The 26,335-nt window shown below is 37.1% G+C and overlaps 1 protein-coding gene across 2 annotated transcripts in view; it reads right to left on the reverse strand.

Annotated features, from left to right (window-relative positions):
• The window catches only part of LOC145666828 (lateral signaling target protein 2 homolog), a 234,879-nt gene that overhangs the window by 27,980 nt on the left and 180,564 nt on the right, over window positions 1–26,335 (reverse strand). For both annotated transcript variants that reach the window (XM_081734397.1, XM_081734396.1), the window contains exons 3-5: window positions 10,128–10,259; window positions 5,651–5,943; window positions 4,965–5,136 (exon numbers count right to left, since the gene is read on the reverse strand). In XM_081734397.1, coding sequence (XP_081590523.1) covers window positions 4,965–5,136; window positions 5,651–5,943; window positions 10,128–10,259 — 597 coding nt within the window. The remainder of the gene's footprint in view (window positions 1–4,964; window positions 5,137–5,650; window positions 5,944–10,127; window positions 10,260–26,335) is intronic.

Below are 26,335 nucleotides of genomic sequence, written 5' to 3' on the forward strand. Positions count from 1 at the left end.
AATTCGAAAAAAAACTGGTATACATAATGCTGAAATTTTGTAGTTACAAACCACGAACATGACTTAGTAGTACTTCAACAGGAGTTAAGATTCAAGTCAAAATTAGTGAAAGTAAGAAGAAATTGGGAATGTAATCCCACGGAGTAACATGATCAGCATCTTCTAATTTAGTTGGTGCAGAGGAGGTCATCAGAAATTATTAATGCTGAAATATTGACTTCCAATTACAATAAAAATACATGAAAGATAAACTATTTTATTTCTTAAAATATACTACTATAGTTCTGCACATTATTTGCTCATCCGTTTTGAAAATCTTCTGTGTAGTATTGAACAAATGCCCTCCAGTATTCCGCACAATATAACTAATAAGACTGGATATTGCATACAGGAAATACCCTTGTCCTAATACATGAACAATATTCTTGCCAATTACCAGTATGTTCTTTCCTAATACCCATGCATAATTTCATATTTTAAAAATATAATGAATCAACTAGAATGATTACAAGAACCTATAAGAAACACTACAGTGATACAACTTCTTAACGTAAAAAGTCAAACTTAGTTCTCTTCCATTTGCCGTGTTCTCTGTTTTCCACTCTGTTTTCATTTCGCCTATATTATTACTTTGCTGAAGAAAAATGTACATCGATTTACTCTTTTGCTCACATGTACTAGCGTTAAGATTGCACCAATCGATACTAAACCTTCCATCGAGCCTCAGCCTCTAGAAATTCATTTTTCTCTCCATTTTATTTATTTATTATTATTTTTGAAGCACCAATCAACACTCCAAATTCAATGCCACTTCATACAAAATAGAATAACATGGACTGAACTGATAACTATCTCGGACTTGCATAGACCCAATCATTATCATAAATTCCGCCGACGATAGTTTTATACAGTGATTATCGATGTGCGCTGAAACCTGTATAATTGTGGACACTAGTTTGACCTTTCTAAACCTAAGCAACTGTGATTTCTTCAGTGTCACATACCTCCCAAAATCCATTTACTATTCTATTTTCTATATCGGAAAAATACAAGCCCCTCTGTTATACACATAGTCTATCACATCTGCTTCTGCAAAGTCCAATTTTTGATTTACCAATAACTGAACAAAATAAATAAATAAATAAACAAAAAGATAAAATAAAATAAATAAATATACCTTCACCTTCGACAAGTGACAGATGATCTCCACCATTACTTTTTTAACTGAGTTTACTTTTTTTTCTTTCTTTTCTATTTTTAACTTTCTTCATCTACACCTTTTCTGCAGGTAGTGCCCAACTTTTTTCTTTAACGTTCTCTTCCTCTCTCTCTTGATAATGTGAGATTTAAGCAACCTATGCTAAGGACTCTTATACTGAAATTAATCTCATTTTATAACTAATTACAAAGTTAACTTCCAAGTTTAATTATTTCATACCGATTATACACAGTGTTATGAGCTATTTCATATATCTCACATAGACTCATGCAGTGCTACCGAGTACAGTAACTAAATGTTTCTCAACATATATGTATTTTTTTTAGCTCTATAGTCTTTTCTGTACCGTGACGGAACATATCTCCAATTGTATAGACTGTGGTGAAACTTCGTCTCTAACTTTTGATTTAATCCACGAACCTGGTGTAAATGATAAACTTTCCGTATAGCACTGATCAAAAACTTCATACATGTTTTAGCCAAATTTCCTTCCTAAGTATCTTTTCAAGAACTTTGGAAAAAACTGCTTGTATGATTTTTAATCCAAACCATTTTTCCAACTTTCTAACTGTTGTCCCTGTAAAGATTGTATCGTTTAATGTAAAATACAACTTAGTATTCCCAGAATAGGTGGCAGGAATGTGCATATAGCTGCCACAGCATCGTATTAAGTCATGTGAATTTGGTGTACCACAAAAGGACTGACCTACAGACAATTGGCAAAACTGGAAAAGGTGCTGGTACAGTGGAAAAAGCGATTAGAAAATATTGTGAGGAGTATACCTTCAATTATAGATCCCGGCCTGGATGAAACCACGCCCAGCGAACCCAGAATTGGAAAAGAATATATTGAAGGCGTTTGCCTCCAAAAAGGAACCCTCTGTGCGAGATGTTGCCCGAAAGTTCACAACATCTATTGGAACGGTACAGCGTGTCATACAAAGACATAACCTAAAAGCTTACAAAAATCTTAAGCGCAGTGCAGGACAGGAATTAGCAGTAAAAACGCGCGTAAGTAAGTTGTACGACTCTATTTTCTCAAAAAGAAATGTGTGTGTGATTATGGAAGAAGAAACGTACGTCAAATTGGACTATAAATCATTGTCTGGTCCCCAATATTACACTGTTTGCACAGATTCGGTTGTCAACAAAGCTGACAAATCAATTGCGACTCCATAATCTGCCAAAAAGATTCTGGTCTGGCAAGCAATATGCGAATGTGGAATGAAATCACGTGCATTTTTTTTTACAAATAGTTCAATGACAGGCGATCTGTATGTCAACGAGTGCCTAAATAAGCGACTTCTTCCAATGCTACGTACACACAGTGGTAAAACATTATTTCGGTCTGACTTGGCGACGTGTCATTATGGAACATTAGCAATGCAATGGTATCGGAACCACGATGTCAATGTAGGCAGAGAGAAGAATCCACCAAAATTGATCAAAACTGCGTCCCATAGAACAATTCTGGGCTTCAATGAAAGCTAAACTGCGGAAAAGTGTTCGTCCTGCTGCTTCAGAGGTGAAGTTTCGTTCCGACTGGTACAGAGTTGCCAGGACCTTTACTGGAGCCGCCGTCCGGTCCCTCAGGGGAGATTTCAGAAAGATTTGCCAACTAGCTAGACATGTTTAAGTTGTGTGTTTGGCATACGTGTATCGTTTGTGTAGATCACAGAGTGTGTTTTGTTGTAGCTTTCATGTACCCTTCAGACAGTATATTACTTTCGCAGTATTAGGTGTATGTATTTGTAACAGCCTTTATGCTTTTGTAAGAATATTTGATCATTCTGTAATTTCAGCCATGATCTACGCTTAAAAGAAAACATCATACTAGCTGAGGATTTTGGATTGTGCAATGGTAAAGTCAACCTAATATTGGAATGAAAAAGTTTTCCGTTAATACTACCAATGGCAAAGTAACTGCTTTTTCATGAAAGTTGACTTCCACAAACATCTGTTCGTTTATCATTATAAATGATAAATCTGCCTTATGTAGATTTCCAAGACATGGTAACATCTTTGAAAAAAACAGGTTTCCAATGATTGGCACCCACCACTGACAGCGCCGCTCCAGAATCAAATAATAAAACTCTTTCCACATCATCACAGAAGATCTGTACTGTCACCGATCTGCGAAAAGCTCGTGTACACAACATTGCTTGCTACTTCACAGGTTTGTGTAACTGCGTCAGTGTGAAATTCAAGCATCCTCTATTTTAAGAACTTTTATACCAATATAGTAGATATCCACCTCCCCTTAAAGTTTTAGGAGTGGACTTTTCGAAAACGCTGAAATATGTGTTTCTCTTATTTTTAATTCAGTTTACGTAACGAATTTCACACCTACAATTTAAGCGAATCTTTATATTAAGCATTTTTTGAGTAAATAATGAGAAATCTTGATAGTATAGACATTTCCCCTTATCTGCTTTAGAAGTGGAATTTATGCAAATGCTGAAATACGTATTGAATTACTTTTATTTAAGAGTTTATATATCAATTTTCACATCTTCAACTTAAGCAAATCCTCACCATGGGCAAAAGGGAAACTTACATATTACAGTAATGACCGCATTTACTTCCTAAGAAAAAAAACTGAAAAATGTCTCTCTTTATTTGTATTTACGAGTTTATATACAAAATTTCACATCGCTAACATAAATGAATCCCCATATAGCACTTTGTGAATAAATAAAAAGAACTTTAAATATTATAAAAATATTGCCTCTTTTCCTTCTTAAGAGCGGAATTTTCAAAACTGCTGAAACACGTTTTCTCTTACCAAATTTCACACCTTCAACTTTAGAGAATCCCCACATTTGGCATCTTGTAAATAAACAGCGCGAAATACCAGTTATTGAAACTGTCTCCCTTTCTCCCCTTAGGGCGCGAAACTTTCGAAAACGCTGACATATGTACTCTCTTATTTTTATTTAAGAGTTTATGTACAGAATTTCACATCTCCAACTAAACCGAATCCCCACATTCGGCACTTTTTGAATAAACCAAGGAAATTTGAGTACTTTATAAAGGTTCCCCCTTTGGAGGGGAATTTTCGAAAACGCTGAAACACGTGAACAATTCTTATGTCGAGTTGCATCTCTCTAACACCAAGAATTCGTGAAATACTGTATTCTTGAGGGAAAGATTTCAACCCCAAGCTCTCTTACTCCTTAAAATGGGCATTTCCAAGACTACTACTTTATCCCTTGCTTTCATAACAAAAGGAGTATTCTATCCAAATTTCAAGTTAATACTTATAGTAGTATGGCCTGGGCGATGATGAGACATCCTTTTTTATATAACAGTATAGATAATACACATAATATGCCTAATAAAATCATTTTCGTAGTTAGCGTGTAAAAAGTCTCTCACAGGGCAACAATTAGGACATTCTTATATTTTTATTTCCGATCTTCATTACAATAGCCACAACTGAGAATTCATAGCTGTATTCTGTGGCAGACAGTGGTAAAAGCAAAAGAACATAGTTCGTTAATATACTTCCGTATCATCTATTTCCATTTTTGCGTTATAATAATAATAATAATAATAATAATAATAAAAACGCTACTATTACCACAATGTTTTTTCACTCTTTCAGATCAACTTCGAGAAGTATAGGTAACACAAATTATTTGTCAATGTCCATATACCAACTAAAGAACATATAAAGTGAGAAATCTGTCAACATAGGAATATATTACTCTTAGCAGAGGGGAAAAAGAATTAACTCACTCACCCGAAACGGTCTGAACATTTCTGACATATCGTTGGGTGTGCGATCGAGACAAAGAGGTCCTTCTGGGAAGATAAGAAGTCCACTAACGATCGCTAAGCGAGGTATTGTGAACATAAGAGCAGGATCGTAATCGTCCACCATTTCTTGACTAAGAAGTTTCATTTTAAGAGCTCTGAAATCAGAAGAAACAATTAACGTCAGCCTTATTGGAAGTAGATGAAGACTTCTACAAATAATCTAGATAATTCTTACAGTTTCAAGAAAATAAATTCCAAGACTATTTGCTAATGTTTTTTATGTTGATCATAGGCTTTCTCGACTATCTTCTGGAATTAACTGCTGTAACTAATTTTAAGATATGAACAATTTTGGGTTAGCTATTTTTTTCATTGGATTCTTAAATTTATTATCTGTAACGGGATTGCTGAAGGAGTTTCCAGTTCGCATCTTTGTGTGTCAGCCGTTTAACCAAGAAGAAGAACTAGCTGCAAGGATAAAAAATGGTGTTCCTGTATTAGTAATATACAGCATTCAGTATATAAAACACAAGAACAAGCTCCAGCTCATAGCCACAAAACTAATCAGCTCTAGAATCAACACAAGTCTGATATGAATAAATGAAATATGAGGACATTTTTATAAATACTCGAGAACATTTTAAAATGTTGTGAGCAATAATCACTTACCTTTCTAAAGTTTCGGAAAACAAAACAATAACATTTTGTTGAAGTTCATATTCTTTCACAGTCTTCACAGGCACCATGGCACTTACATAACTTAATTCAAACTCAGCAAATAGTCTGTCAAAAATTTTAAGGGCTTCTTGGAGGCGTTCACCAAATTCTGGAGGATTTCGGAAGCACTGTTCTCGAAGCATGTTGCGTACATTTTCTAGTGATTTCGTAAGCGCTTTCGCCAATGGTCGCATGTTGGCACTCTCGGTTTCTCTGTTCATTATGCTGGAACCTGCGGCTAAACACTATAGTGAAGGGGAAAATAAAAAATAAATAATAAATAAATATTATTCTTTAACACTACACAGAAAAATAGAACTACGCTAGCTATAACAGATCTACAAAAAAGTGAGCCATATGCCCACGAAGACTCCAGTCATGTAATTGTTTCAAGATGCCGTAACGCCATGTTATGTCATACGCCTTCTCTAAGTAAAAAAAAATATAGCGACAAGATGGTCTCCGCTGAGAAAGGTGTCTTGAATTTGACCCTCAAGATAAGCGAGATTATTGATAGTGGATCGGAAACAACGAAATCCACTTTCAAACTTGCTTAACAGTGAATTCGATTCCAAATACCAGACCAGGCGCTTGTTGACCATGCGCTCAAATCGCTTACAGACTCAGCTCGCAAGAGCAATGGCTCTGTAAGCTCGTGGGGCTAGTTGTGACTTTTCCAGGCTTTAAGATGGGAAGAACCAGAACCTCACGCCAAGCAGGTGGAAAAAACTCCTCTACCCAGATGCGATTATACAGTTGCAATAAAGCAAGCTGAGTTTCGCGGGAGAGATTGCGCAACATATCATACAAAATACGATCAAGCCCTGGGGCAGTATTGGAGGATTCACGAAGAGCAGAATCGAACTCAACAAGCGTAAAAGCGGCATTGTAATCCTCGCTGTTGGCGCTACGGAAGTTTAACGGGTTCCGCTCTAACCGGGTCCTAATACGAGCGAACGCTGGAGGGTAGTGTCCAGACTCTCAGATAGATGCAAAAGACTGGCCCAAAATGTCAGATATCTCTGAAGGGTTAGTCTCGAGTACACCATTGACAGATAAAGCAGGGACTTCAACAGAAGAATTAGTTCCAGTAAGAGAGCGGACCCGACACCACACAGTAGACATCGCTGTGCGACTATTGATGGACGAAACATAGTTCTTCCAGCTTTGGCACTTCGAGAGTTTGATAAGACGCCTAGCCCGAGCACGTAGAATGCGGAAGCGCTGGAGATTTTAGTCAGTGGGATAACGATTAAACGTGTCAAGAACGCACCGACGAGCCAGGATAGCCTCACGAATGTCCGCAGACCACCATGGAACACGTTGGCGGGAGACGTCGCCGCCACACGTTTTCACAACAGAAATCCACAAAAATCCATGAGAGGGGCATCGGGGAATTTAACAGGTGTCTGTCAAGGGTATTGCATGAATACCCGTTTTACGTGCCATCCGATCTATGTATGCCTGTGTGGACTTTGCTGTATGATTGGATGCCTTGTCCTGGTGGATGACAACATGAGATTTATCGCTGCCACAGAGAGAAGAATATCATGTCTGTAGAGTGGATCAATATATTCTTCTGGTAATAGGCACCATCGACTTAAGTCTTTTTGTTCATTCTGGGTAATGGAAGTTTGTCGTTATAGCAGTAACCACCTACAACCATGAAACCACGTGGAAAACTGAGCACATTCACGTATCTAGTCAGATCGACCTCTGGAATCATGTGGATAGTAAATGGCCCTTTCCTGACAGACATACCCATGCTTCATTTCATTTCATTTTTACATACTTCTTGCGGTTACCAGCCAAATGGCGTTTGTAGAGCTTTCAACCTTTTTGCTGTTGGTCTTTCTCTCCTCGACATGGGAAGCACGCACCTTATGAACTTGAGCCTTGTTGTTCTGCACAAGTTGTAAATCCTGCCGTATGATGCAATTTGCAATTGCGGGGGAACATTGCACTTCCTGTGCAATCGCTCTTTCTATTGCCGGGTTTTCACGTCGCACCGTCGTCGTTCCGAATAACAGCGTGTGGGGGGGGGGGGGGAAAGCTTAGGCTTCCGATATGTTCGAGGTCTACTTTAAACTGGTTCCAGCAACAGGTACGGTCCATACTCTTCGGCGATTCAACACTGCGTTGATGCCCTTCTTTGACACATGGAAGGTTTTCGTCTTGCACTGTACATAACTATAACCAATGTCGGAAAGGGAACAGATGTACTCCTTCCAGAAGACTGGGATTTTCGATGCAATATAACCACTCACGTACATAGAATTCGTCGTCTTTGCAAGCATACACAATATTTTTGCACTACCAGCCCTGGTTGCTCCCTGCTATGAACATGTGCTGCTTCCTGCTGTTCGAAATCGTTACCATTAACGTGAAACTACTTTCTGTAGCTACCTCCCAAAAAATCTCTGCCCCTCTGCATGCCTTCCCAAGAAATTAAAACTTGCGTCATCATTGCATAATATATGACAAGGGCAATAAAGGATGATCACTCATAAAATAAATGGGGAATGGGATTATCGCATTGTCAACGGCGGGGTGTGGATCACGAGTTTGGTCTGTTCTCCACGAGCAGCAACTCTACTCGTAGCACTTTCAGAGGGTGCACAATATAAAAGCTGGCGATTTTGGTTTACACAATGCATTATGTACATGGTTTCTACAATGTTGTGTGAAAGAGTAGTACCTTCTACTGTTATTAGACTTCACAGATGAATTATGTGAGGCTACTTTGAACATTTGAACTTGTTTTTCTTGTTTACCTTAAATTTCTTTTTCGCAAAACACCATGTAAGTTGTTATTCTCTAGTTTAACATTAAATCTTAACCAGATGTATATCCACTGTAAATTCAGCCAAGAATAATGTGCAATGAAAACATGCGTGTTAGCAATTAGGTTATTCAGAAAATTTCATCTTTATACAGTGCGTACAGCAAAAATTCTTGCAAAATATATATTAGGTATTTGTCGCATAGTATTTGAATTTGTTTTCGAGCATTAAAGCTACTACTTCTTACGAATCTAAAATACTACTTGCATTTCAGTCTCAAATAAAATTTTCATATAAGTTTATAAATACACAGTGGCAGAAATGAATTTAAGAACATCCCTACATACTATCCGATTCCAACGAAATTTGCCCTACAAAATATGTTTATAGACAATGCTGATTTTCGTTTGAGGTTCCCAGCACACTGGACACTGCAGACGTGGTAGTTTGAAGGTAGTCGAAAAACATGATCAATGTAGTTATAAATGTGTGTGGATCACAGTCTGTGTCTGCAATAAAAACGATAGCTAATGCCTATTGTATAATTAAGTGACTTCAAGCGTGGAGCTATAAGTGGTAGGCGGTCGTTCAACAGAATTACCGCTCACGTGGGTCTCAACATTTCAGTAGTCCATCAGCGGTATGCATGATGGAGATCAGAATTCTCACAGCACAAATTCCCCACCAGTAGTTCCGCAATTGCATTAGGAAGTGCCTGGACGAAAGGTCGTTCGGAACACCCTAACTGACTGGACAGCCATCGGTAGTATAAAGAGAACTACCGCAATCTCCTCGTCACTACACGAATACTGCGCAATTGATTCTTGGAAGCGTGTCTACATTACCATGTTCTCTTTGCACGATTATCTCTGATATCTCCTCATCACTAAGTACGTTTTCGGTAGCGTCGGGCCAACCATAGTGGCGAGGTGAATGGAGGGATGTGACATTTTCAGACAACGGTCATTTTTGTTTTGGACACAGTGACAGCAATATTACGTTCGTAGATATGTAGGTGAGCGGGAAAATCCAAAATATGTTTGCATCCGCAATACTGCTTACATGTGGCGTTCTCGTGTGCAATAAATAAGGACACATTGTTACAATTTCAGGGGAGTATTACTAGTCTGCTGTACATTTAGCAAATCGTCAATCCTGTCCTACGACCTTATTTAGACTCTTTGTGAGACCCAACCTTGCAGCAGAATAACGCGCGTCCCCACTAGAGCGAGCTAGCGTGCTCTAATCGGTAAACGCCTTCATCCTGACCTGCTAGTCCACGAACCCTATCGAGTGCACGTGGAACATGGCTGGATGGGCTCTGACAGCCAGCTGTACTTCGACAATGACGATGGTCAGTTACGCAAACGTCTACAGCAAACGTACGATACAACCCGAACATTCAGCATCAGTACGAACTGTACAAACAGCTGTTTGTATGGCAATTTGGAGTATTAAGGTGAGTGCTGTATGTATTTAGACATCCTGTATAACACGTTCGAGGTGCTTGGATAACAACCATGTACTACCACGTTTTTCTCATGTACTAATTTTAGGTTAGATCCATGAATTCCTAATGGGAGTTTTTAATTGTGCTTTCCACCAGTTTATAACACAACATTTAGAAAATGCAAAAAACAATTTACCTCAGCACCAAACCATAACTGTCCTGCAAGATTTTCTTGCATTACATCATCTGGAAACTTCACTCTAAAATCGCGATTGGCCCGCTCATCAGGAATGAGTTGATCCATGATACGATTACATATTGTTAATACCTGAAAGAAGGATAATTTTTATCACTGTTTATTGAAATGTATATAGTGCAGTTTATAGTATATAGACAAACAAAATTCTATAATCTATGCATACAAATATTTCAAACGATGTCAAGCATGTCAGCAATATTTTTTTACTGTTACACCAGAACATAACTATATTTACTGTTAGGAAAGATACACAAATATTAAGTTCTGTCGATCTTTTGTCAAATTTTCAACTATTCTCAAAAGCGTACCATGGTACAGATGGGGATGAAAGTTAAACAATGGTTGTATACAGTATTAACTGTATAAATAGTATTCCCACAAATTTTGACAACATTTCTTTAAGGAAAAAAGAATATATTTTCCACATGTTATCAGTGCACATATGCAGTGTAATATAATCAACATAAGTAACCACTGGATTAAGCAATCAAGTCAAGGTCTTCAGCCTGCTGGGAAAATGATCTATTTAAGTTACAAGCGACATTGGTCTACTAAAGGGATATACAGAAATATCATGAGTAACGTAAAAGGTATTTTGTTTATAAACTTACTACTTTTATTAATATTATTTATAGAGAGATAGATGAGGATTAAATGCAAGATAATGAAGAATAAGCAATGTTTGTAAGATAACATGTCGGCATTCAGGCAGAAGTCACTAACTCCAAAAACATACGAATAGAGTTAGGTACTTCTACAATTACGATAACGATACACAAGGTGAAATACACGATTTGCTAACATTGTCAGGCTAGAGGTAGCAGGTGAAACTGTGATGCTAAGCGTGGTTATCCTTAACATAACAATGTCATCTGCTACATCTAGCCTCGTCAGACAGAAGTCACTAACTAAAAACATACGGATGGAGCTAGACACATCTTCCAGTATGAGGACTATATACAATGTGAAATATACGACGTTCTGATAGGTATTATGAGGCTAGATGTGGCAGATGGCATTCTTATGCTAGGGGTAACCACGCTTAGCATCACAATTTGACTTGCTACATCTAGTCTGACAAGTTAGAACGTCGTGTATTTCACTTGTGTATCGTTATCGTACTGGAAGAAGTACCTAACTCCATTTGTATGTCTTTGGAGTTTGCGTGAACGCCAACGATATATTTTGTTGATAGGGATAAGTCTAGTCGAGGCTTAAGCCTGTCTCGACTTGTCTCAAGAAAATGTCTCGACTCGACTCGAATTCGAGACGAGACGTCTCGAAATTCGAGTCGAGACAAAGTATAAGAGTTAAAATATATGCACACATCAGCCAGAAGTGAAAGTTGAAGTTCAATATCTCATGAACAGTCCATATTCCTTTTATGTCGGGAACCAAAACCATAACTACTGTATGTAGTTTATTGTTTTATTATTTAGTGTTTACAAAAATCCTTTTAAAAGATACCTATCTATTGAAGTGAAAGGTACCTATCTGTACTAGTTTTTGGCATCCAAGCAGTCCATTTATTGTAATATACTATGTAAAATAGTCTCGTATCATAATATGTGATGCACAACAAATCCTATATTATATATTATCAGTAACTCGTGATATGCTGCAACACATTAAAACCTCACAATAGTTGGGGAAGCGAATAATCCAGAAGTTACATAGCTTTATTGCGTTCATAGGAACGAAAACACAATAATTATAACTATGCTAAAGTACTATAGACTGCCAATTGCTCATTCCGAGAATTTATGAAGTTCACTTTATCGCAATAGTTTTATACAAACTAGATAGTCAATTATTATTATTATTATTATTATTATTATTATTATTATTAATATATTTGAAGTACAATCAATTATCACGACATTAATTATTAGTTTTAATTAACTGGACATTAAATCTTGATCTCGAAAGATTAACTATTAGGTTTATGTGTTCTGTACCTTTCTAAAGTAATAAATGCTGGAATTGGATTCAAGGCTGTTTGAGTGAATACTTTTTCAAAATAATATTAAAAATTATAGAAAGATTTTCGAGACATTCGAGATTTTTACGAGCAGTCTCGACTCGAAATTTCGAGTCGAGAAATACGTTTGTCTCGACTCGTCTCGAATTTTATAGTGTGTCTCGACTCGAATTCGAGTGGAAATTCGAGACATTCTCGACTCGTGGGCATTTCTATTTGTTGAACAGCGATTTTAAAATGATACATCATGACAAGTCGCAGTTTATGTATGTCGCTTTTTGTTAGTTTTTAGTACTTCGAGAAAGCTAAAATTTTAGATTTGCTAAACTCTATCCTGAAGTAACACTAAGTCAAAGGCGAAAACTGTAAATAAACACTAACGACAATCATATATAAGCTACCCGTTAATAGTCAAACTTTAAAACCTTGAATTTAACACATCACATATCCTATCGTTGCAATTTCCCGTTTACGCTTGCAGCCGCAATCGGAGTCAGTAGTGAGGAGTTCCTTCAGCGTTCTGACGCAATACAATTGTATGCTGCTTTCCTTTTCACGCCACATTAAATTGGATTTTCTGGTTTGAGTAAATTACAATTACACTTTCGAAAGACAGAAAAAAATATATCCCTCCGCTATACAGGACGATTACCGTCTGAAAATGGGAGACAGCGATGACACAAAATGAACACAAACATATACAGAGAAACATTTCTACATTGGCCTCCTTAGTTAAATAATAATAATACAAATCTGATAAATTCAAAATTATCTTAAAAATCAAGATTTAAGTAATTCCTGTAGTGAGGGGTGACTTTGAACAAAAATTGAGGAAGTCTTAGGGTTCAGTATTTGACACAGATTAACCTGTTACAAGAAAATAAAAATTACTGGTGCATTTTGTGTTTAGTACAAAATGCACCAGTAATTTTTATTTTCCTATAACAGGTTAATCTGTGTCAAATACTGAACCTAAGATTTTCTTAATTTTTGTTTAAAGTTACCTCATCGGTCGAAGTCACCTCTCACTACGGTAGTCAATTTTCTAAACTGCACAACTGAAGTTTCCTTTAAAATTACATTAGCCAAACTCCTCAAAGTTTAACGCCCATTAAGCTAAATATATTGATGCCATATTGATGGCTTTGTTGCCATATTGATTAAATACGCTATATATAGCTTAAACGATAATATCAAGGATTATCATATAGTTCGTCATGTTAATATATTCAGTCCTTTTTCCTTTTGTTTCTTTCTTATCATAAGCTCGGTTTAAATTATAAGATTGTGTAACACTGTTTAATATTGCACATTTAAAATTCAATGGTACCAATGTACTACACACAAATGTACTATTCTTCGACCTATAGTTTAAAATTTCTAAACCTATATTTCCTAAACAGTGTTCACTACAGTAATTATTATCCAATAGAATTTGGAGTCCCCAATAGCTTAGCCAATAATCATAATTATGAAAATAGTTTTTTTCTCTCTCGCTTTTATTTTGTCTATTAGTGAATTAGAAATGCTATTATAAATAACTGAACTAAGTTTTAGCTAGATCTAACAAGCGTTTTATATAGATTACTTATATAAAATCAAAATGAATATTACCTTTTTTTTATTAATTACCACAGATTGAATATAAAATCTGTAACATTTCTCGTCCTTGTTACTATATCATTTATACAGCTATAAAATTTCAATTATGTCATATATTATCTTTGATTTTAACAAAAGAGACACTGACCAAAGCTTAAAACTTTACTTTATTTTAAATTATAATTTCTAACTGTTTCGGATATCTAGTATATCCTTCTTCAAACACTATCGAAATTAATGAAAATACAGACATATATGTAAATGTTGTTATAACAAAGTTTAAATTCTTTAACCGTCATATATATAGTCATTGTTATAAAATCATCATCATAGGTATTCTGCCTTTATTGGCAGGTCACTTGCCGCAGCTGAGAAGCTTCCATGCTCCACGGTCCTCCGCTAACCTTTTCGTCTTCGCGTATGATCTTTCTGTTTTAATATCATCCATGAATTGTAGTCTCCTTCGCCCCCTCCCTCTCTTTCCCGCCACCATACCCTCTAGGACGTCCCTCATGATACAATCTCTTCTTAGGCAATGTCCCAACCAGTTTCTCTTCCTCTTCCTAATAATATCTAAAAGTGTTCTTTTCTCACCCACCATTTCTAACACTCTCTCATTCGTTTTCCGCTCGACCCAACTAACTCTTTCCATTCTTCTCCACACCCACATTTCGAAGGCTTCCAGTCGATTTTCGTCACCCTTACGCAATGTCCACGTTTCCGCCCCATACAGCACAACACTCCACACGAAGCATTTTATGAGTCTTTTTCTCAACTCTTTGTTCAAGGTCCCACAAAACAGACTTTTCTTTCTTTTAAAGGCTTCTTTCGCCATTCCTATCCTTGCTTTTATTTCACGTTCGCATTTCATGTCATTACTAAGAACACTACCCAGGTATCGAAAACTATTCACTTGTTCTATTTTCTTCCCTCCTACTTTTATATTTGACACAGACTCCTTCGTTCCAATCACCATGGCTTTTGTCTTTCTAACATTTATTATCATCCCATATTCTTCAAAGCCCCTTCTCATTTTTTCTAACATTTTATTGATTTTCTTTTCAGATTCTGGAACAAGGGCCATATCGTCTGCAAATCTTATGCATCTAATCATTCTACCTCCTACCGAAATGCCATCATCATCATCATGTAGGCTCTTTTTCACTATCTCTTCTAGATAGACATTAAATAGTGTTGGCGAGAGGCAGCATCCTTGTCGAACTCCCCTTCCAATTGCACTCTCTTCCGTCAGTTCTTCCCCTATCCTAACACTTACTTGTTGGTTCATGTATAAGTTTCTTATGAGTCTTCTATCTTTCCATTCCAACCCTATCTTTGTTAGAACTCCCAACAACAATTCCCAATTCACGCGGTCAAAAGCCTTTTCTAGATCAATAAATACAACATACACCTCTTTCCCTTTTTCTATAAATCTTTCACCGATCACCCTTAATAATCCAATAGCATCTCTTGTGCCCTTGCCTCTTCTGAACCCGAACTGCTCCTCCTCATCATCTTTATTTGTTCTTCCATACAACCTTCTGTTCAGTATTCGGAGCAGAATTTTAGCTGCATGAGATATGAGACTAATAGTTCTATAATCCTCACATCTCTTTGGGTTCGATTTCTTAGCCATCGGTATCATGATCGTTTTCAGAAAGTCTCTTGGCCATTCTCCTGTTTCATATATTTCACTGCATATTCGCCACAATTCTTTCTTTCCCTTGTCTCCTATATTTTTAATGAATTCAATTGGTATGTTATCTATTCCTGTTGCCTTTCCATTCCTAATCTCGGATATAGCCTTTTCAAACTCATCCCGAAGAATACTAAATCCTTTATCATCCTCGCCTACTTCATTTTCCACTTCAACATTTAGGCTACACGGTCTATCCCTACTCTCATATAAGTCTTCAACGTATTCTTTCCACCTTCCTATGACCTCATTTCTCTCGCTGACTACCTTCCCATTCTTATTTTCTACTGCCATCATGATACTCCCTTGTTACCTCCGAAATTCCATAGATATCACCTCCTTGTACATTTCCTCATATTTCCCAACTCTTTCTAATTCTTCTATGTCCTCGCATTTTCTTTTGTAAAACTCTTCCCTCGCTTTGTCTGTTTCTCTTCGTAATTCATTATTTAACTTTCTGTACATCTTTCTGCCCTCTTCTGTATCAACCTGTTTCCACATCTTCCTCTCCCTCATTTTCTGCAACATCTGCTCTGTAACCCATGGTTTCTTAGCAGTTTTGTGTTCGCGGTAACCTACTGCTTCTTCTGCAGCCTGCTGTAAGCAACGTTTAATATGTTCCCGCCATGCGTTACTACCTGCGCCTATCCTTTCCTCGTTTGAGCATTTTTCTTCGAATATTTCAGCGAAAAGATTTCTTATTTCCTCGTTTTTCAACTTTTTAGTATTCAACACTTTGTTACCTACTTTTCTTCTGCCTACATTTTTCAGTTGAATATCTACTTCGGCCAGCACAAGATTATGATCAGAGAAAATATCAGCCCCGGGAAGGGTCTTCGCGTTCTTTAAGCTATTCCGATACCTGTCCTGAATTATAACATAGTCTATCTGATATCTTCCGCCGTCTATTGGTGATTTCCATGTATATCTTCTTCTCTTGTGCTGATTGAACCAAGTGTTCCCAATTACTAGTGAATTCTGTCTACAGAAATTCACCAGTCCCTCTCCCCTTTCATTTCTTTCGCCTAAACCATATTTGCCTACGATACTACCTTCCTGTTTTTCTCCCACAACTGCATTGAAATCTCCCATTAGAATTATGCATGCACCCTTCTTCTCCCTATCTATAATTTCTTCTATTTTCTCATAATTTTCCTCTACTTCTTCATTTGCATGCGAAGTCGTCGGTGCATATGTCTGTATCACCACTAGATCCTTCGTTTTCCCTTTAAGTCTTAACATCATAACTCTATCATCAATAAATTCTACTTTCACTACCTTCTCCTTTAAGCGCTTTCCAAGAATTATTCCTACGCCATTATGACCGCCCTTTTCATTACCTGAGTAAAACGTTCTATATCCTTCGCTGTTCAATACCCCATTACCTTCCCATCTAACTTCACAAACTCCTATCAAATCTAAATTATTTTGTTTCATTTCTTCTTTAAGATTTTCTAATTTTCCTCCCTGTAACATAGTACGTACGTTCCATGTCCCTATCCTAAATCTTTTGCTCTTCCTTGTCTTTCTTTCTCTGTTTGTCTTCCCCCCATTATTACTTTCTCGTCCAATAGTCCTTCCCAAGCCATCCCCCTCCCGGAGATCCGAATGGGGGGATATTTTACCTCCGGAACTACATTTTGACTTGCGAAAGACCATTGTTCATATGTTCTCTTTTCGCTGCTAGCAAACTAGGGAAAATAGAGTGGTGGTTTCCCGTTGCCTTCCACCCCACAGTATCCCAGCCGTTACAGTCACTCTGACCACGCCTGGGACTAATGTCCAAGTTGCCGTACCAATCACTATGATTTCCGCCAACTTGGCTACTGGAGAACTTCTGCCTTCTCCCAGACATAAAAAAGTTTAAATTCTTTTAACAGACATATATATAGTCATTGTTGTACTTTTTTAATTTTTATTTATTTATTTTTCTTATTTACTGAGGCCTTCAGCCAATCCTATAAATTTTCGTGTTAACTTTCCAATTAATCACGTTCCTTCATTTTTGGTTTTTATAAGGGCCGTTTTTTTTTTAAATATTCATTCTATAAACTCGCTACGGCAATGTTATCTACACGTGTTTAATATTATTCTGTGTTTTCATAAGTTCTTTTCCTTTATTTTGTATCCTGTCTTACAGAAACCGGATTTTTTTTGTACAATGCTCATTTAAATTTTATTTTATTTTGGTTTTATAGTTATTTAGCTGAAATTTTCACCAATTAACACTTATTGTATAAATACGGTTTTGCTATAATTTAGTGAAATTTCAAGCATTTAGTTTATTAATATTTTTAATGTTTTATAGAAGGAAAATAGCTTGGATTTAATCACCATTATAGATTTTTCTGTTTTCCTTTTCTATTGTAAAAAAAAATAATATCTACGTATACAAATAGTAAAATTAAGAAAAAAATCGTTCGCAATAAATAAAACAAACTTCTGTCTTAACTCTAATGCACTCTTTTAATTTACATATGGGCTAGTTTCTTCCTAAGATGTATCTATGCTTAAGTTTTCGGTTTGTTCCCTCTCTTACGACCCTCAACTATCCCTATCTTAAACTGAGTTAGTATTTTTGTTGCTGTTGGTTTCTTTGGTGTTATTCGTTTCAGTTAAAGAAGAATTTATTTCGTGATTTGTCTTTTTGCAAGTAAGACATTTAGTATTACCCTGTTGAAAGAACCTTTACTAACAGCGTGTTTCTTTTTCTTTTTTTTTAACAGACAGCAAATTTACCTAAATTAAGAAACGCGCATTTTAGAAATGATTAAAAAAAATGGATCAAAAGATTGCTGTCTTGGCCAAGAATTTTAGAAATGATCCAGCAAAAAAGTATCAAGATTGCGACCTTGGGCAATAATTAGTTTTTGAATCAGGGGCCACAACATTTTTAAATGGCTCCTAAATCGAGTTTTCGTATTTTCTACGTAATAAGGAAATCATACTGATTTAACTGATACTTTGGGTTTGGCTACACTATATGTAGTTCTCCAGATAAAAGGCGTACAAGAAAATTTTTGCCTGAAATATATTGGATCTTTAATCATATTTAACTTAGGGCCTAAGAGTACAACACTATTTATTTACTTTTTAAATATACAAAGCATGCGATAAAAATTGCCGAATTTTAAGCATTAGACTTATAGTCTGAAAAGTAAGAAAGAAAAAAGTCGAAGTAACTTGCTATAACCTCCGTTATTCACAAATTTTTGTAACAAATTCAGCAACCATAGACACAATAAGAGTATATTACCAATTTCATGTCTGGAAAGTGTCGGCATTATCAAGATAAGCAAGAAAAACATGGTTTATCAAGTAGTCTTCTCCGTGAGAGAAGGGTTAAGGTCGCGGCTTCATAACCGAAAGATTCTTGGTTCGACTGCGCAATCATCTAATGTTTCAAAACAAGTGTTCTCCACTTTAATTCGACCAATGCGGGTGTGATGCTCACAGGTTTTCCTGAGAACCTATTATTCTTATTATGATTCCGAAAATAATAATTTTCCTCAGAACATGGATGTTGCCCGAAAATTTGTTTCTGCAATTCGGACGTAAATGTATCTTTCTCTATCCCTATATTTTCATCTCTCCCTCCTCCTCCTCCCTCTCCGCAATGTCGTCCGTCACGAAATTACATGGTCTGGGATCAAACGTCCGACCCCCTGAAACCAGAAGTAAGCCTCTACCAATGGTCATCGTGACTCCCTACAGGTTTGATTCTCGCAGTGGGTTACTGACTAAAAAAAAAAAAAAAGCGTAACATTGTGGCAAAAGATGAGCAAGACTGGCATGTAAACAGGCATGACATCCCCAATGACCTGAACATCCATCACCAATGTTAATAATATAGGAAAATTAGGCCCAAATTGGTCAAAGTGCGGAAAAATAGTATAACAAGCTGAAAATTGGTGGATGTGTTCTTTGGATACCCCTGATTAACATACTCAAAATCCCAAAAAATCCCACCTGGGCAACATGCCGCAATCTTGGAAAATGGCCGCCATTGAAATTTTTTTTACTTAGGTTCCTTTTGAAGGCCATAACATCGGACACAAGAGAGATATTGATGTGCGGTTTGCGCGAGGTTATCGCAGACACTCCAGACTATTCACTGAAAACAACATTTAAACTTTTAATTGGAAATCTATGTAAACAAAGTATATAAAAATTACAATTGTGAAAATTTTTCGATACATATTTTCAATACAACCCGATTTTCGCTCTTTTCCGTCCGTTTTATCAAAAAAAGTAATGAAGCAAATGTTGTAGAGCACACAAAAATACACAAGAATATGTCCTAGTTTTGTCCAAAAACTCAAGTCTGAATGGTTTAATAGAGTGCGCAGTAAACGCAGTGTCACTTGCTTAGCCTTAGTTAGTTGCTGCACAAGAATGTAACAAAATAACTTCCAGATGGGCAATACTTCCAAATATTTTACTTCGAGCATTTTCTTTTGAAGGAACCTACGGATTTCGAGCATCCACGTCGCTTGCTTGCGGTTGATATCAGGTTCGGCATTTCGTTATCGGTCAGGTCTTCATGTTCTTCTTCATAGATCATTGAATCTGCAGTATCCTCTTGATTTGTACATCCTTCAATTGCACAGTTGCTACAAAATGGTGAGCATCGAAATCCATCTTTCCGACAACCACAATATTTTTCAAACACCCTACGTGGCAATTGCAGCTTACAAGGTTCATCAGCATATCTGGAGCTGGAGGTTGAGTGCTAGGGACAGGTATTAACTCACCATTACTGTTTTTCTTCCAGTCCCATTCGACTGGAGGAAGGGACACACCACGCCATTCCTGAATCTGATGATACACTGTTAAGAAATGTTGCTTCGCTGCTGCTGATGTTGGAGGAAGGGTTGCTAAATCGAATGTTGCACCTATTTTCTGTTTAGGAACAGTCCTGACGTAGCACTTATATCGAGTTTTGTTAAGCCTATCGGAAATTTTTCCACCGTACATAGCAACAAGAAATTCTTCACCAGCCGTCACGATCTCATCAACTGCTGCATTCTCCTTATTAAAAATGTCCACTTTCTTGCGAAGGTTTGGAGATGCTTCCAGTGCCTTAAAGGCGAGTATTTTTCCTCTTTTGAAAGGTGCCGATGTGGTGTCACAGCCAGATATTGCGTGAAGGAAAGCATATGATTATACATGTCACCCAGGGCCAGCTGCAATTTCGTAGATTCGAACAATTTTGGGGGGTGCGACTTCGAGCCCGGTATAAGCAACCGAATGTTATTATTTGTTGGTGCAAGTGCCGTAAGAAGTACGAGCAAGTCGGTGTCTGTGCCCACAAAGACAGGGTTTTCCTCACTTTTTCCGAGTTCGATAGCAGTAACTACTATGAGACAGTCAGCACCACCCGAAGCGTTGATCACAGTAATTCCATTTTCTTTTAATTGCGATCCTAGAAGCGTTATGAAGGTTGCCTTGTTCGCCTCATTTCCTAAAAATTGATGCTGTGAAGTACTTGCTTCAGTTTGCAGCTCTACCAGCACTTCTGAAGATGAAAGTTGTGATCTTCGTCGCATGCGCTCTGTGGCTTTTGTTGTACATTCCGTATAACCATCAAAAACTATCGTAACCTGTCCTTTATAATTTGCTTTGGTGAATGAAACATAGCTCTGACATACATCACTGAAAGTCCCTGGTCTTGGCCAGTGAACTCGATGCAGTAAATCTCCTCCGTCTAGAACAAAGCTTGAAGTTTCAGGAAAAGTTTCAGTTGGGGGGCATATTTTCTCCATAATACCTCTTAAAGTTGACTTTGTGCCTTTCCTAAGCATAGTTGCGTCGAAGAGTGCTGATGGCATCGATGCCAGTTCGTAGTTCATACAACCTTCCAGTTCCTCTTCACTTCGAACAACGCATGCCATTCGATGGATCAGCTGGTTAGGATTCACAGGAATTAATTCACCCCGAACAACCATGGCATTCGTCATTGCTGCAAGACTGACTACCTTGTCCTTCCGTTGAAGCTTGATGTCAGCAAAAGATTTCCCATCAAGCTTCTTTAAGGTCTTAATTCCCTGCTCGTAAGCTGAATCACTGTTCAATGTTTCGTCTGCTATAACACTACTGTGCAAAGAAACTAGAAGATCGGGAGGTTTCTCAAAAGGAGAATGCGTTCGTAACCACATTGCGAATATTTCTATGTGCCTTAAGTCCCTTTTTTGGCAGGCTTGTCCAAGTTATACATGCTGTTGTGATATTGCGATAGCTACACCTGCGAAATCTTCCAAAGCATCCAGTACCTTCATTGATGCCGGCATATAATGTATCCAGCGTGCGAGAACAGAGTCGGATATATCACGACCACGAGTTAAACCGTCAGGAGCCATCAAAACCTGCTCAATGATCAAGTCTGACCAAACTCCGCTCCAGAATTTCGATTTCCGTCGTACAGTGAAAAATCCCTTCTTAACGAATTCTTCATAGTCGGAAGATGACAAATATGATTTCAGCTTTGTCATCTGCTGCAAATACATGTGAGCAGATTTCGCATAATTAATATGGCCACCAGCATGCAAATAGGGAAGCATTTTTTTTGTACGCTGAATAAGTGCAGTGCCCAATTCCCTGTGCGTTCTGCTCTAACAAAATTACGCATGATTTCTACCTGCTCAAAGTACTGGACCCATAGTTTGCCTGTCCTGCTTTTCAGAGCTTCTACTTCTAAAGCTGTTTTAATCGATGAAATAAGCTTTCTCACTGCATCGGTGCGTAGAACATCATCTACTTTCTTCTTCCCCTGGAATAAAAGTTCATAATCTTCTTTAACTTCTTTCAGTCTTTCTTCACACAGCACTTCATCGTTAATGATTTTGGTCACAAGCAATAAGCAGAGAGCATTTTGAGTTAAGAAGTGAGCTTGTAGTGCTCTAGCGTAAGAATGTCCTGTCAACATATGTACTACAGAGTTTTTCGCAAATAGTTGTTGCCAAAGCTCTTGTAAGCCACTGCCTTCCATAATTTTTCCAACGGCACCCATGAACGGCATTAACAAATGGAATCCTCCAAGACGTACAATCACTTTTGAGAGCGGGCTGTCAACATTTGCTGCTAAAACGATGTCCATAGCTTTAACGTAAAGTGGCTGGTCAAATGTTACGATACATGATGACTGATTTTGTTTCTTGCACTGCTCCGATGCAAACTCCAAACAGGAGTGAGTATATAGTCGACATGTTACTGGGTTCGAGGTTCACTATTGGAAGTGGTAGTGCATCAGATATTTCCACACACTCCTCGGATTGCATTATTGTTTCCATGAATCCGCTCCATCCTACAAAATTTGACACTTTACAACTTGGTCCAGACATCCATAACAAGTCGATATTTCTAGCGAATTCAGCATTCTGTGGCTTAATGTTAAGTATGCTAACATCCTCCATAGAAAAATGCTTGAGTCCACTTTTGTAGTGCTTGTTATACGTCCTGATCTTTGTGTAACCAAACCCTCCCGATATTGTTGGAAGAAGGCACTGACGCTGGACAAAGAACCTCATTTTCAACTTTCACGAAAGAAGCTGGCGTTGCACAGACGATTCCACCCATTAAATGAAAATTACCATATCCGTCAACACTGCTAACGTTGTGATCTATGTTATCGAACACATACTGAACGAAAGCTCTGTCGTCTATTAATGTCGGGGCATGTTCCGTTACTGAAGATTCATACTTAATCGCTTCACTGTAAGATGAACACCATCCCATGGCATGGAAAAGGTCGATAATTGAGCGACACCGAAACCTTCTATGCAAATAGACTGATTCACCCAATTGAATTGGTGACACGAATGATCTTGGCCGTACTGCTGAATTAATTGCATGGGCTATGGTCAGTGTTGTTTGTGATTTGCAGTAATGTTTCTTCTTTGTTACTGTTTCCAAAAACAGTTTTAAATTTTCTGGAACCATGTCAGCACCCCCTTTTCGAATGTCTTCAGCTGATGGATATGTATCAGTCGTGTATACAACAGAACAAATATCTTCTTTGATAATCTCTGCTGCCATTTGCACTATTCTCTTCTTTTCATTCGAAAGATTGATTTCCACTCTTTTAAACCATTCGTCCGTAAGTACACGGCTCACTACACTTCTAAATGACACTACGATACCCGATTTGCCTTTGATGTGTGTGAAAATTACTCTTGGGCCAAAATGTTGCTGCAGTCTTTCTTTAAGGCGCCTTTCACTGTACAGTTCTACACCAGGAGACAACTCACTCATTACCCGATGAAGATCGGCTAAACGATATTGGCACTCATCATCATTTTCCATGAATTCACACAGTTTTGCAAACGCTGTATCCTTTTCCAACTCAGGCCCCCTGCTGTGATAACCCACAGATGGACGATTTTGATTTTTCGCTGCAAACATAGAAAAACAATTTCGGTGATACTTAGCTTCAACTGCAACAAGGTCAATCACAGAGCAGACCCGTAGAAGAACTTCGCTTCCCCATTCGTCATTTCTTCTTTTTGCCTGTGCAATGATAGTTTCTTTAAATGGCAATGTAGTAACACAACTAACTGCGGGAAAACGTTCGGGATGTTTTCTCGATTCGGCAAACTGGGTTGGTTTTCCACACAGCAAGCAGTGTGCCTTGAAATCAAACGCATCGACACTTTTACGTAGGTTTATGCTAAAATCTTGTCCCTTATCTGTAACTTTCTTAATTCGACTTGTGTAGTCTTTCCTACATTTATTATGCACTGTCACTTTTTCTTTGTTCACTAAACTCTTACGCAAGTCATCTCCTCGAATTAAGCTTATGGAGCGAATAGTTTCTAACCGTCTAGTCACGATTACAGCCTCATTTTCGGATATCGGGTCTTTGCATATCACACATACAACACTCTCCATCATATCCATTGTAAACCCTATTCAACACGAATATTAGCACAGTTTGGTACTCATTTTCAAGCCAAAACCACTGATCTCACCAAACACTGTTCACTAGTCAAGTTTTTTTTTAAACGCTGTCGAAACTGCATATAAAGACAGAGTTACAAACAAAAACTTCGAACCGTTGTAGATACAACAACGCTACCATGTGTTAACGCTGTTGCCAAATTTACGCGTTGCCAGGTATGCACTATTAAAGAACCTAACTTATCAAACTTTTTTTCCATATTTGGGAAAATAAATATACTCACATACTTGGTTTTCTCGTACGTAAGAAACTAACGAACTTATAATTTGTGAAGATATAGTTTTGTACTTTCAAGTGCAAATATTTTGATTGCTTTTCATATAAATGAAAAAGGCACATAACAACCGGAGAAAAACATACTGCACTACACATGGTGCCTCGTTTACTGCGCCTCTATTAAACCATTCAGACTTGAGTTTTTGGACAAAACTAGGACATATTCTTGTGTATTTTTGTGTGCTCTACAACATTTGCTTCATTACTTTTTTTTGATAAAACGGACGGAAAAGAGCGAAAATCGGGTTGTATTGAAAATATGTATCGAAAAATTTTCACAATTGTAATTTTTATATACTTTGTTTACATAGATTTCCAATTAAAGGTTTAAATGTTGTTTTCAGTGAATAGTCTGGAGTGTCTGCGATAACTTCGCGCAAACCGCACATCAATATCTCTCTTGTGTCCGATGTTATGGCCTTCAAAAGGAACCTAAGTAAAAAATTTTCAATGGCGGCCATTTTCCAAGATGGCGGCATGTTGCCCAGGTGGGATTTTTTGGGATTTTGAGTATGTTAATCAGGGGTATCCAAAGAACACATCCACCAATTTTCAGCTTGTTATACTATTTTTCCGGACTTCGAACTAATTTTCCTATACTATAAATCATTCAGACATAGCGGGCTGAAAAAGAATTCTTTATTTCTGGGTTGTATGCAACCCGCGTTACTTTGTTGAATTTCTGGTTGTAGTATATTTTAGGATATTTTTCTCGTGTTGGAGTTTCCAGATTTTTTAAAAACTCAATTAATAATTGTTTATTTTTTTTTAAAAAAAACTGTATAAACCGTCCCTGGAAATAGTTTATTCGATTATGAAAACCGTATCGAAATATGGCTAACAGTTCTCGAGACAATCTCGTACAGCCATACATACAAAACATTCACAATACAGCTCAAACTGAGAACCATCTCTTTTTTTTTTTTTTTTTTTTTTTTGAAGTCTATTAAAAATTAACCTGATTTGTAGTATATCATAGTATAATTTTGTTATTGAAATTCACGAAATGGATTCTGTTTTTTACTCACCGATTTAATTACAAAGTATAAAACATTTAAAAGCGAGTATAATACAGGTTCATTAACTTTAATCTTTATTTTCAAGGCAACCGTATTCTCTGTCCCTCTTTCCTATATTCGTATATTACATTTTCCCCTTTATATTCCGTGATTAATCACATCCGCGCCAGTTTCGCAATTTACATTAAAATAAACTGTTAGGTGTTAAAATTAACAGTAATCCTTACTACAGAAAAACAAGCATTTATACAAAGTCCGGTTTGCGTATGAAAACGACAAAACTCATTATCAATCTCTGTTTGTTTTCTAAATTGGGAATTAGAATGATCCATCGGAGGTAATTTTTCTGTAAACAAGAACAGATAATACATAGTGAACACTGGATTTGTTTTCAATTAACATATACACAATTTTATCTCCAGTGTCACAAAAATAAAATTCGTATGAGTATTAATTATTACACCTAAAACGATGGTTTAAGATTTTGAATGACAACTGCTGTATTTGCTATGAAACAACAAATAACTAGTATTTATGCAATCAATTTCAAACTGTTTGTTTCCGTTATTTGTCAATTGCAAACATTTTTAGCTACAAGAAATATTAAAAAAAAAA

This window comes from Thermobia domestica, chromosome 12 (genome assembly GCF_964235325.1).
Source record: "Thermobia domestica chromosome 12, izTheDome1.hap1.1, whole genome shotgun sequence".
Classification (NCBI taxonomy): domain Eukaryota; kingdom Metazoa; phylum Arthropoda; class Insecta; order Zygentoma; family Lepismatidae; genus Thermobia; species Thermobia domestica.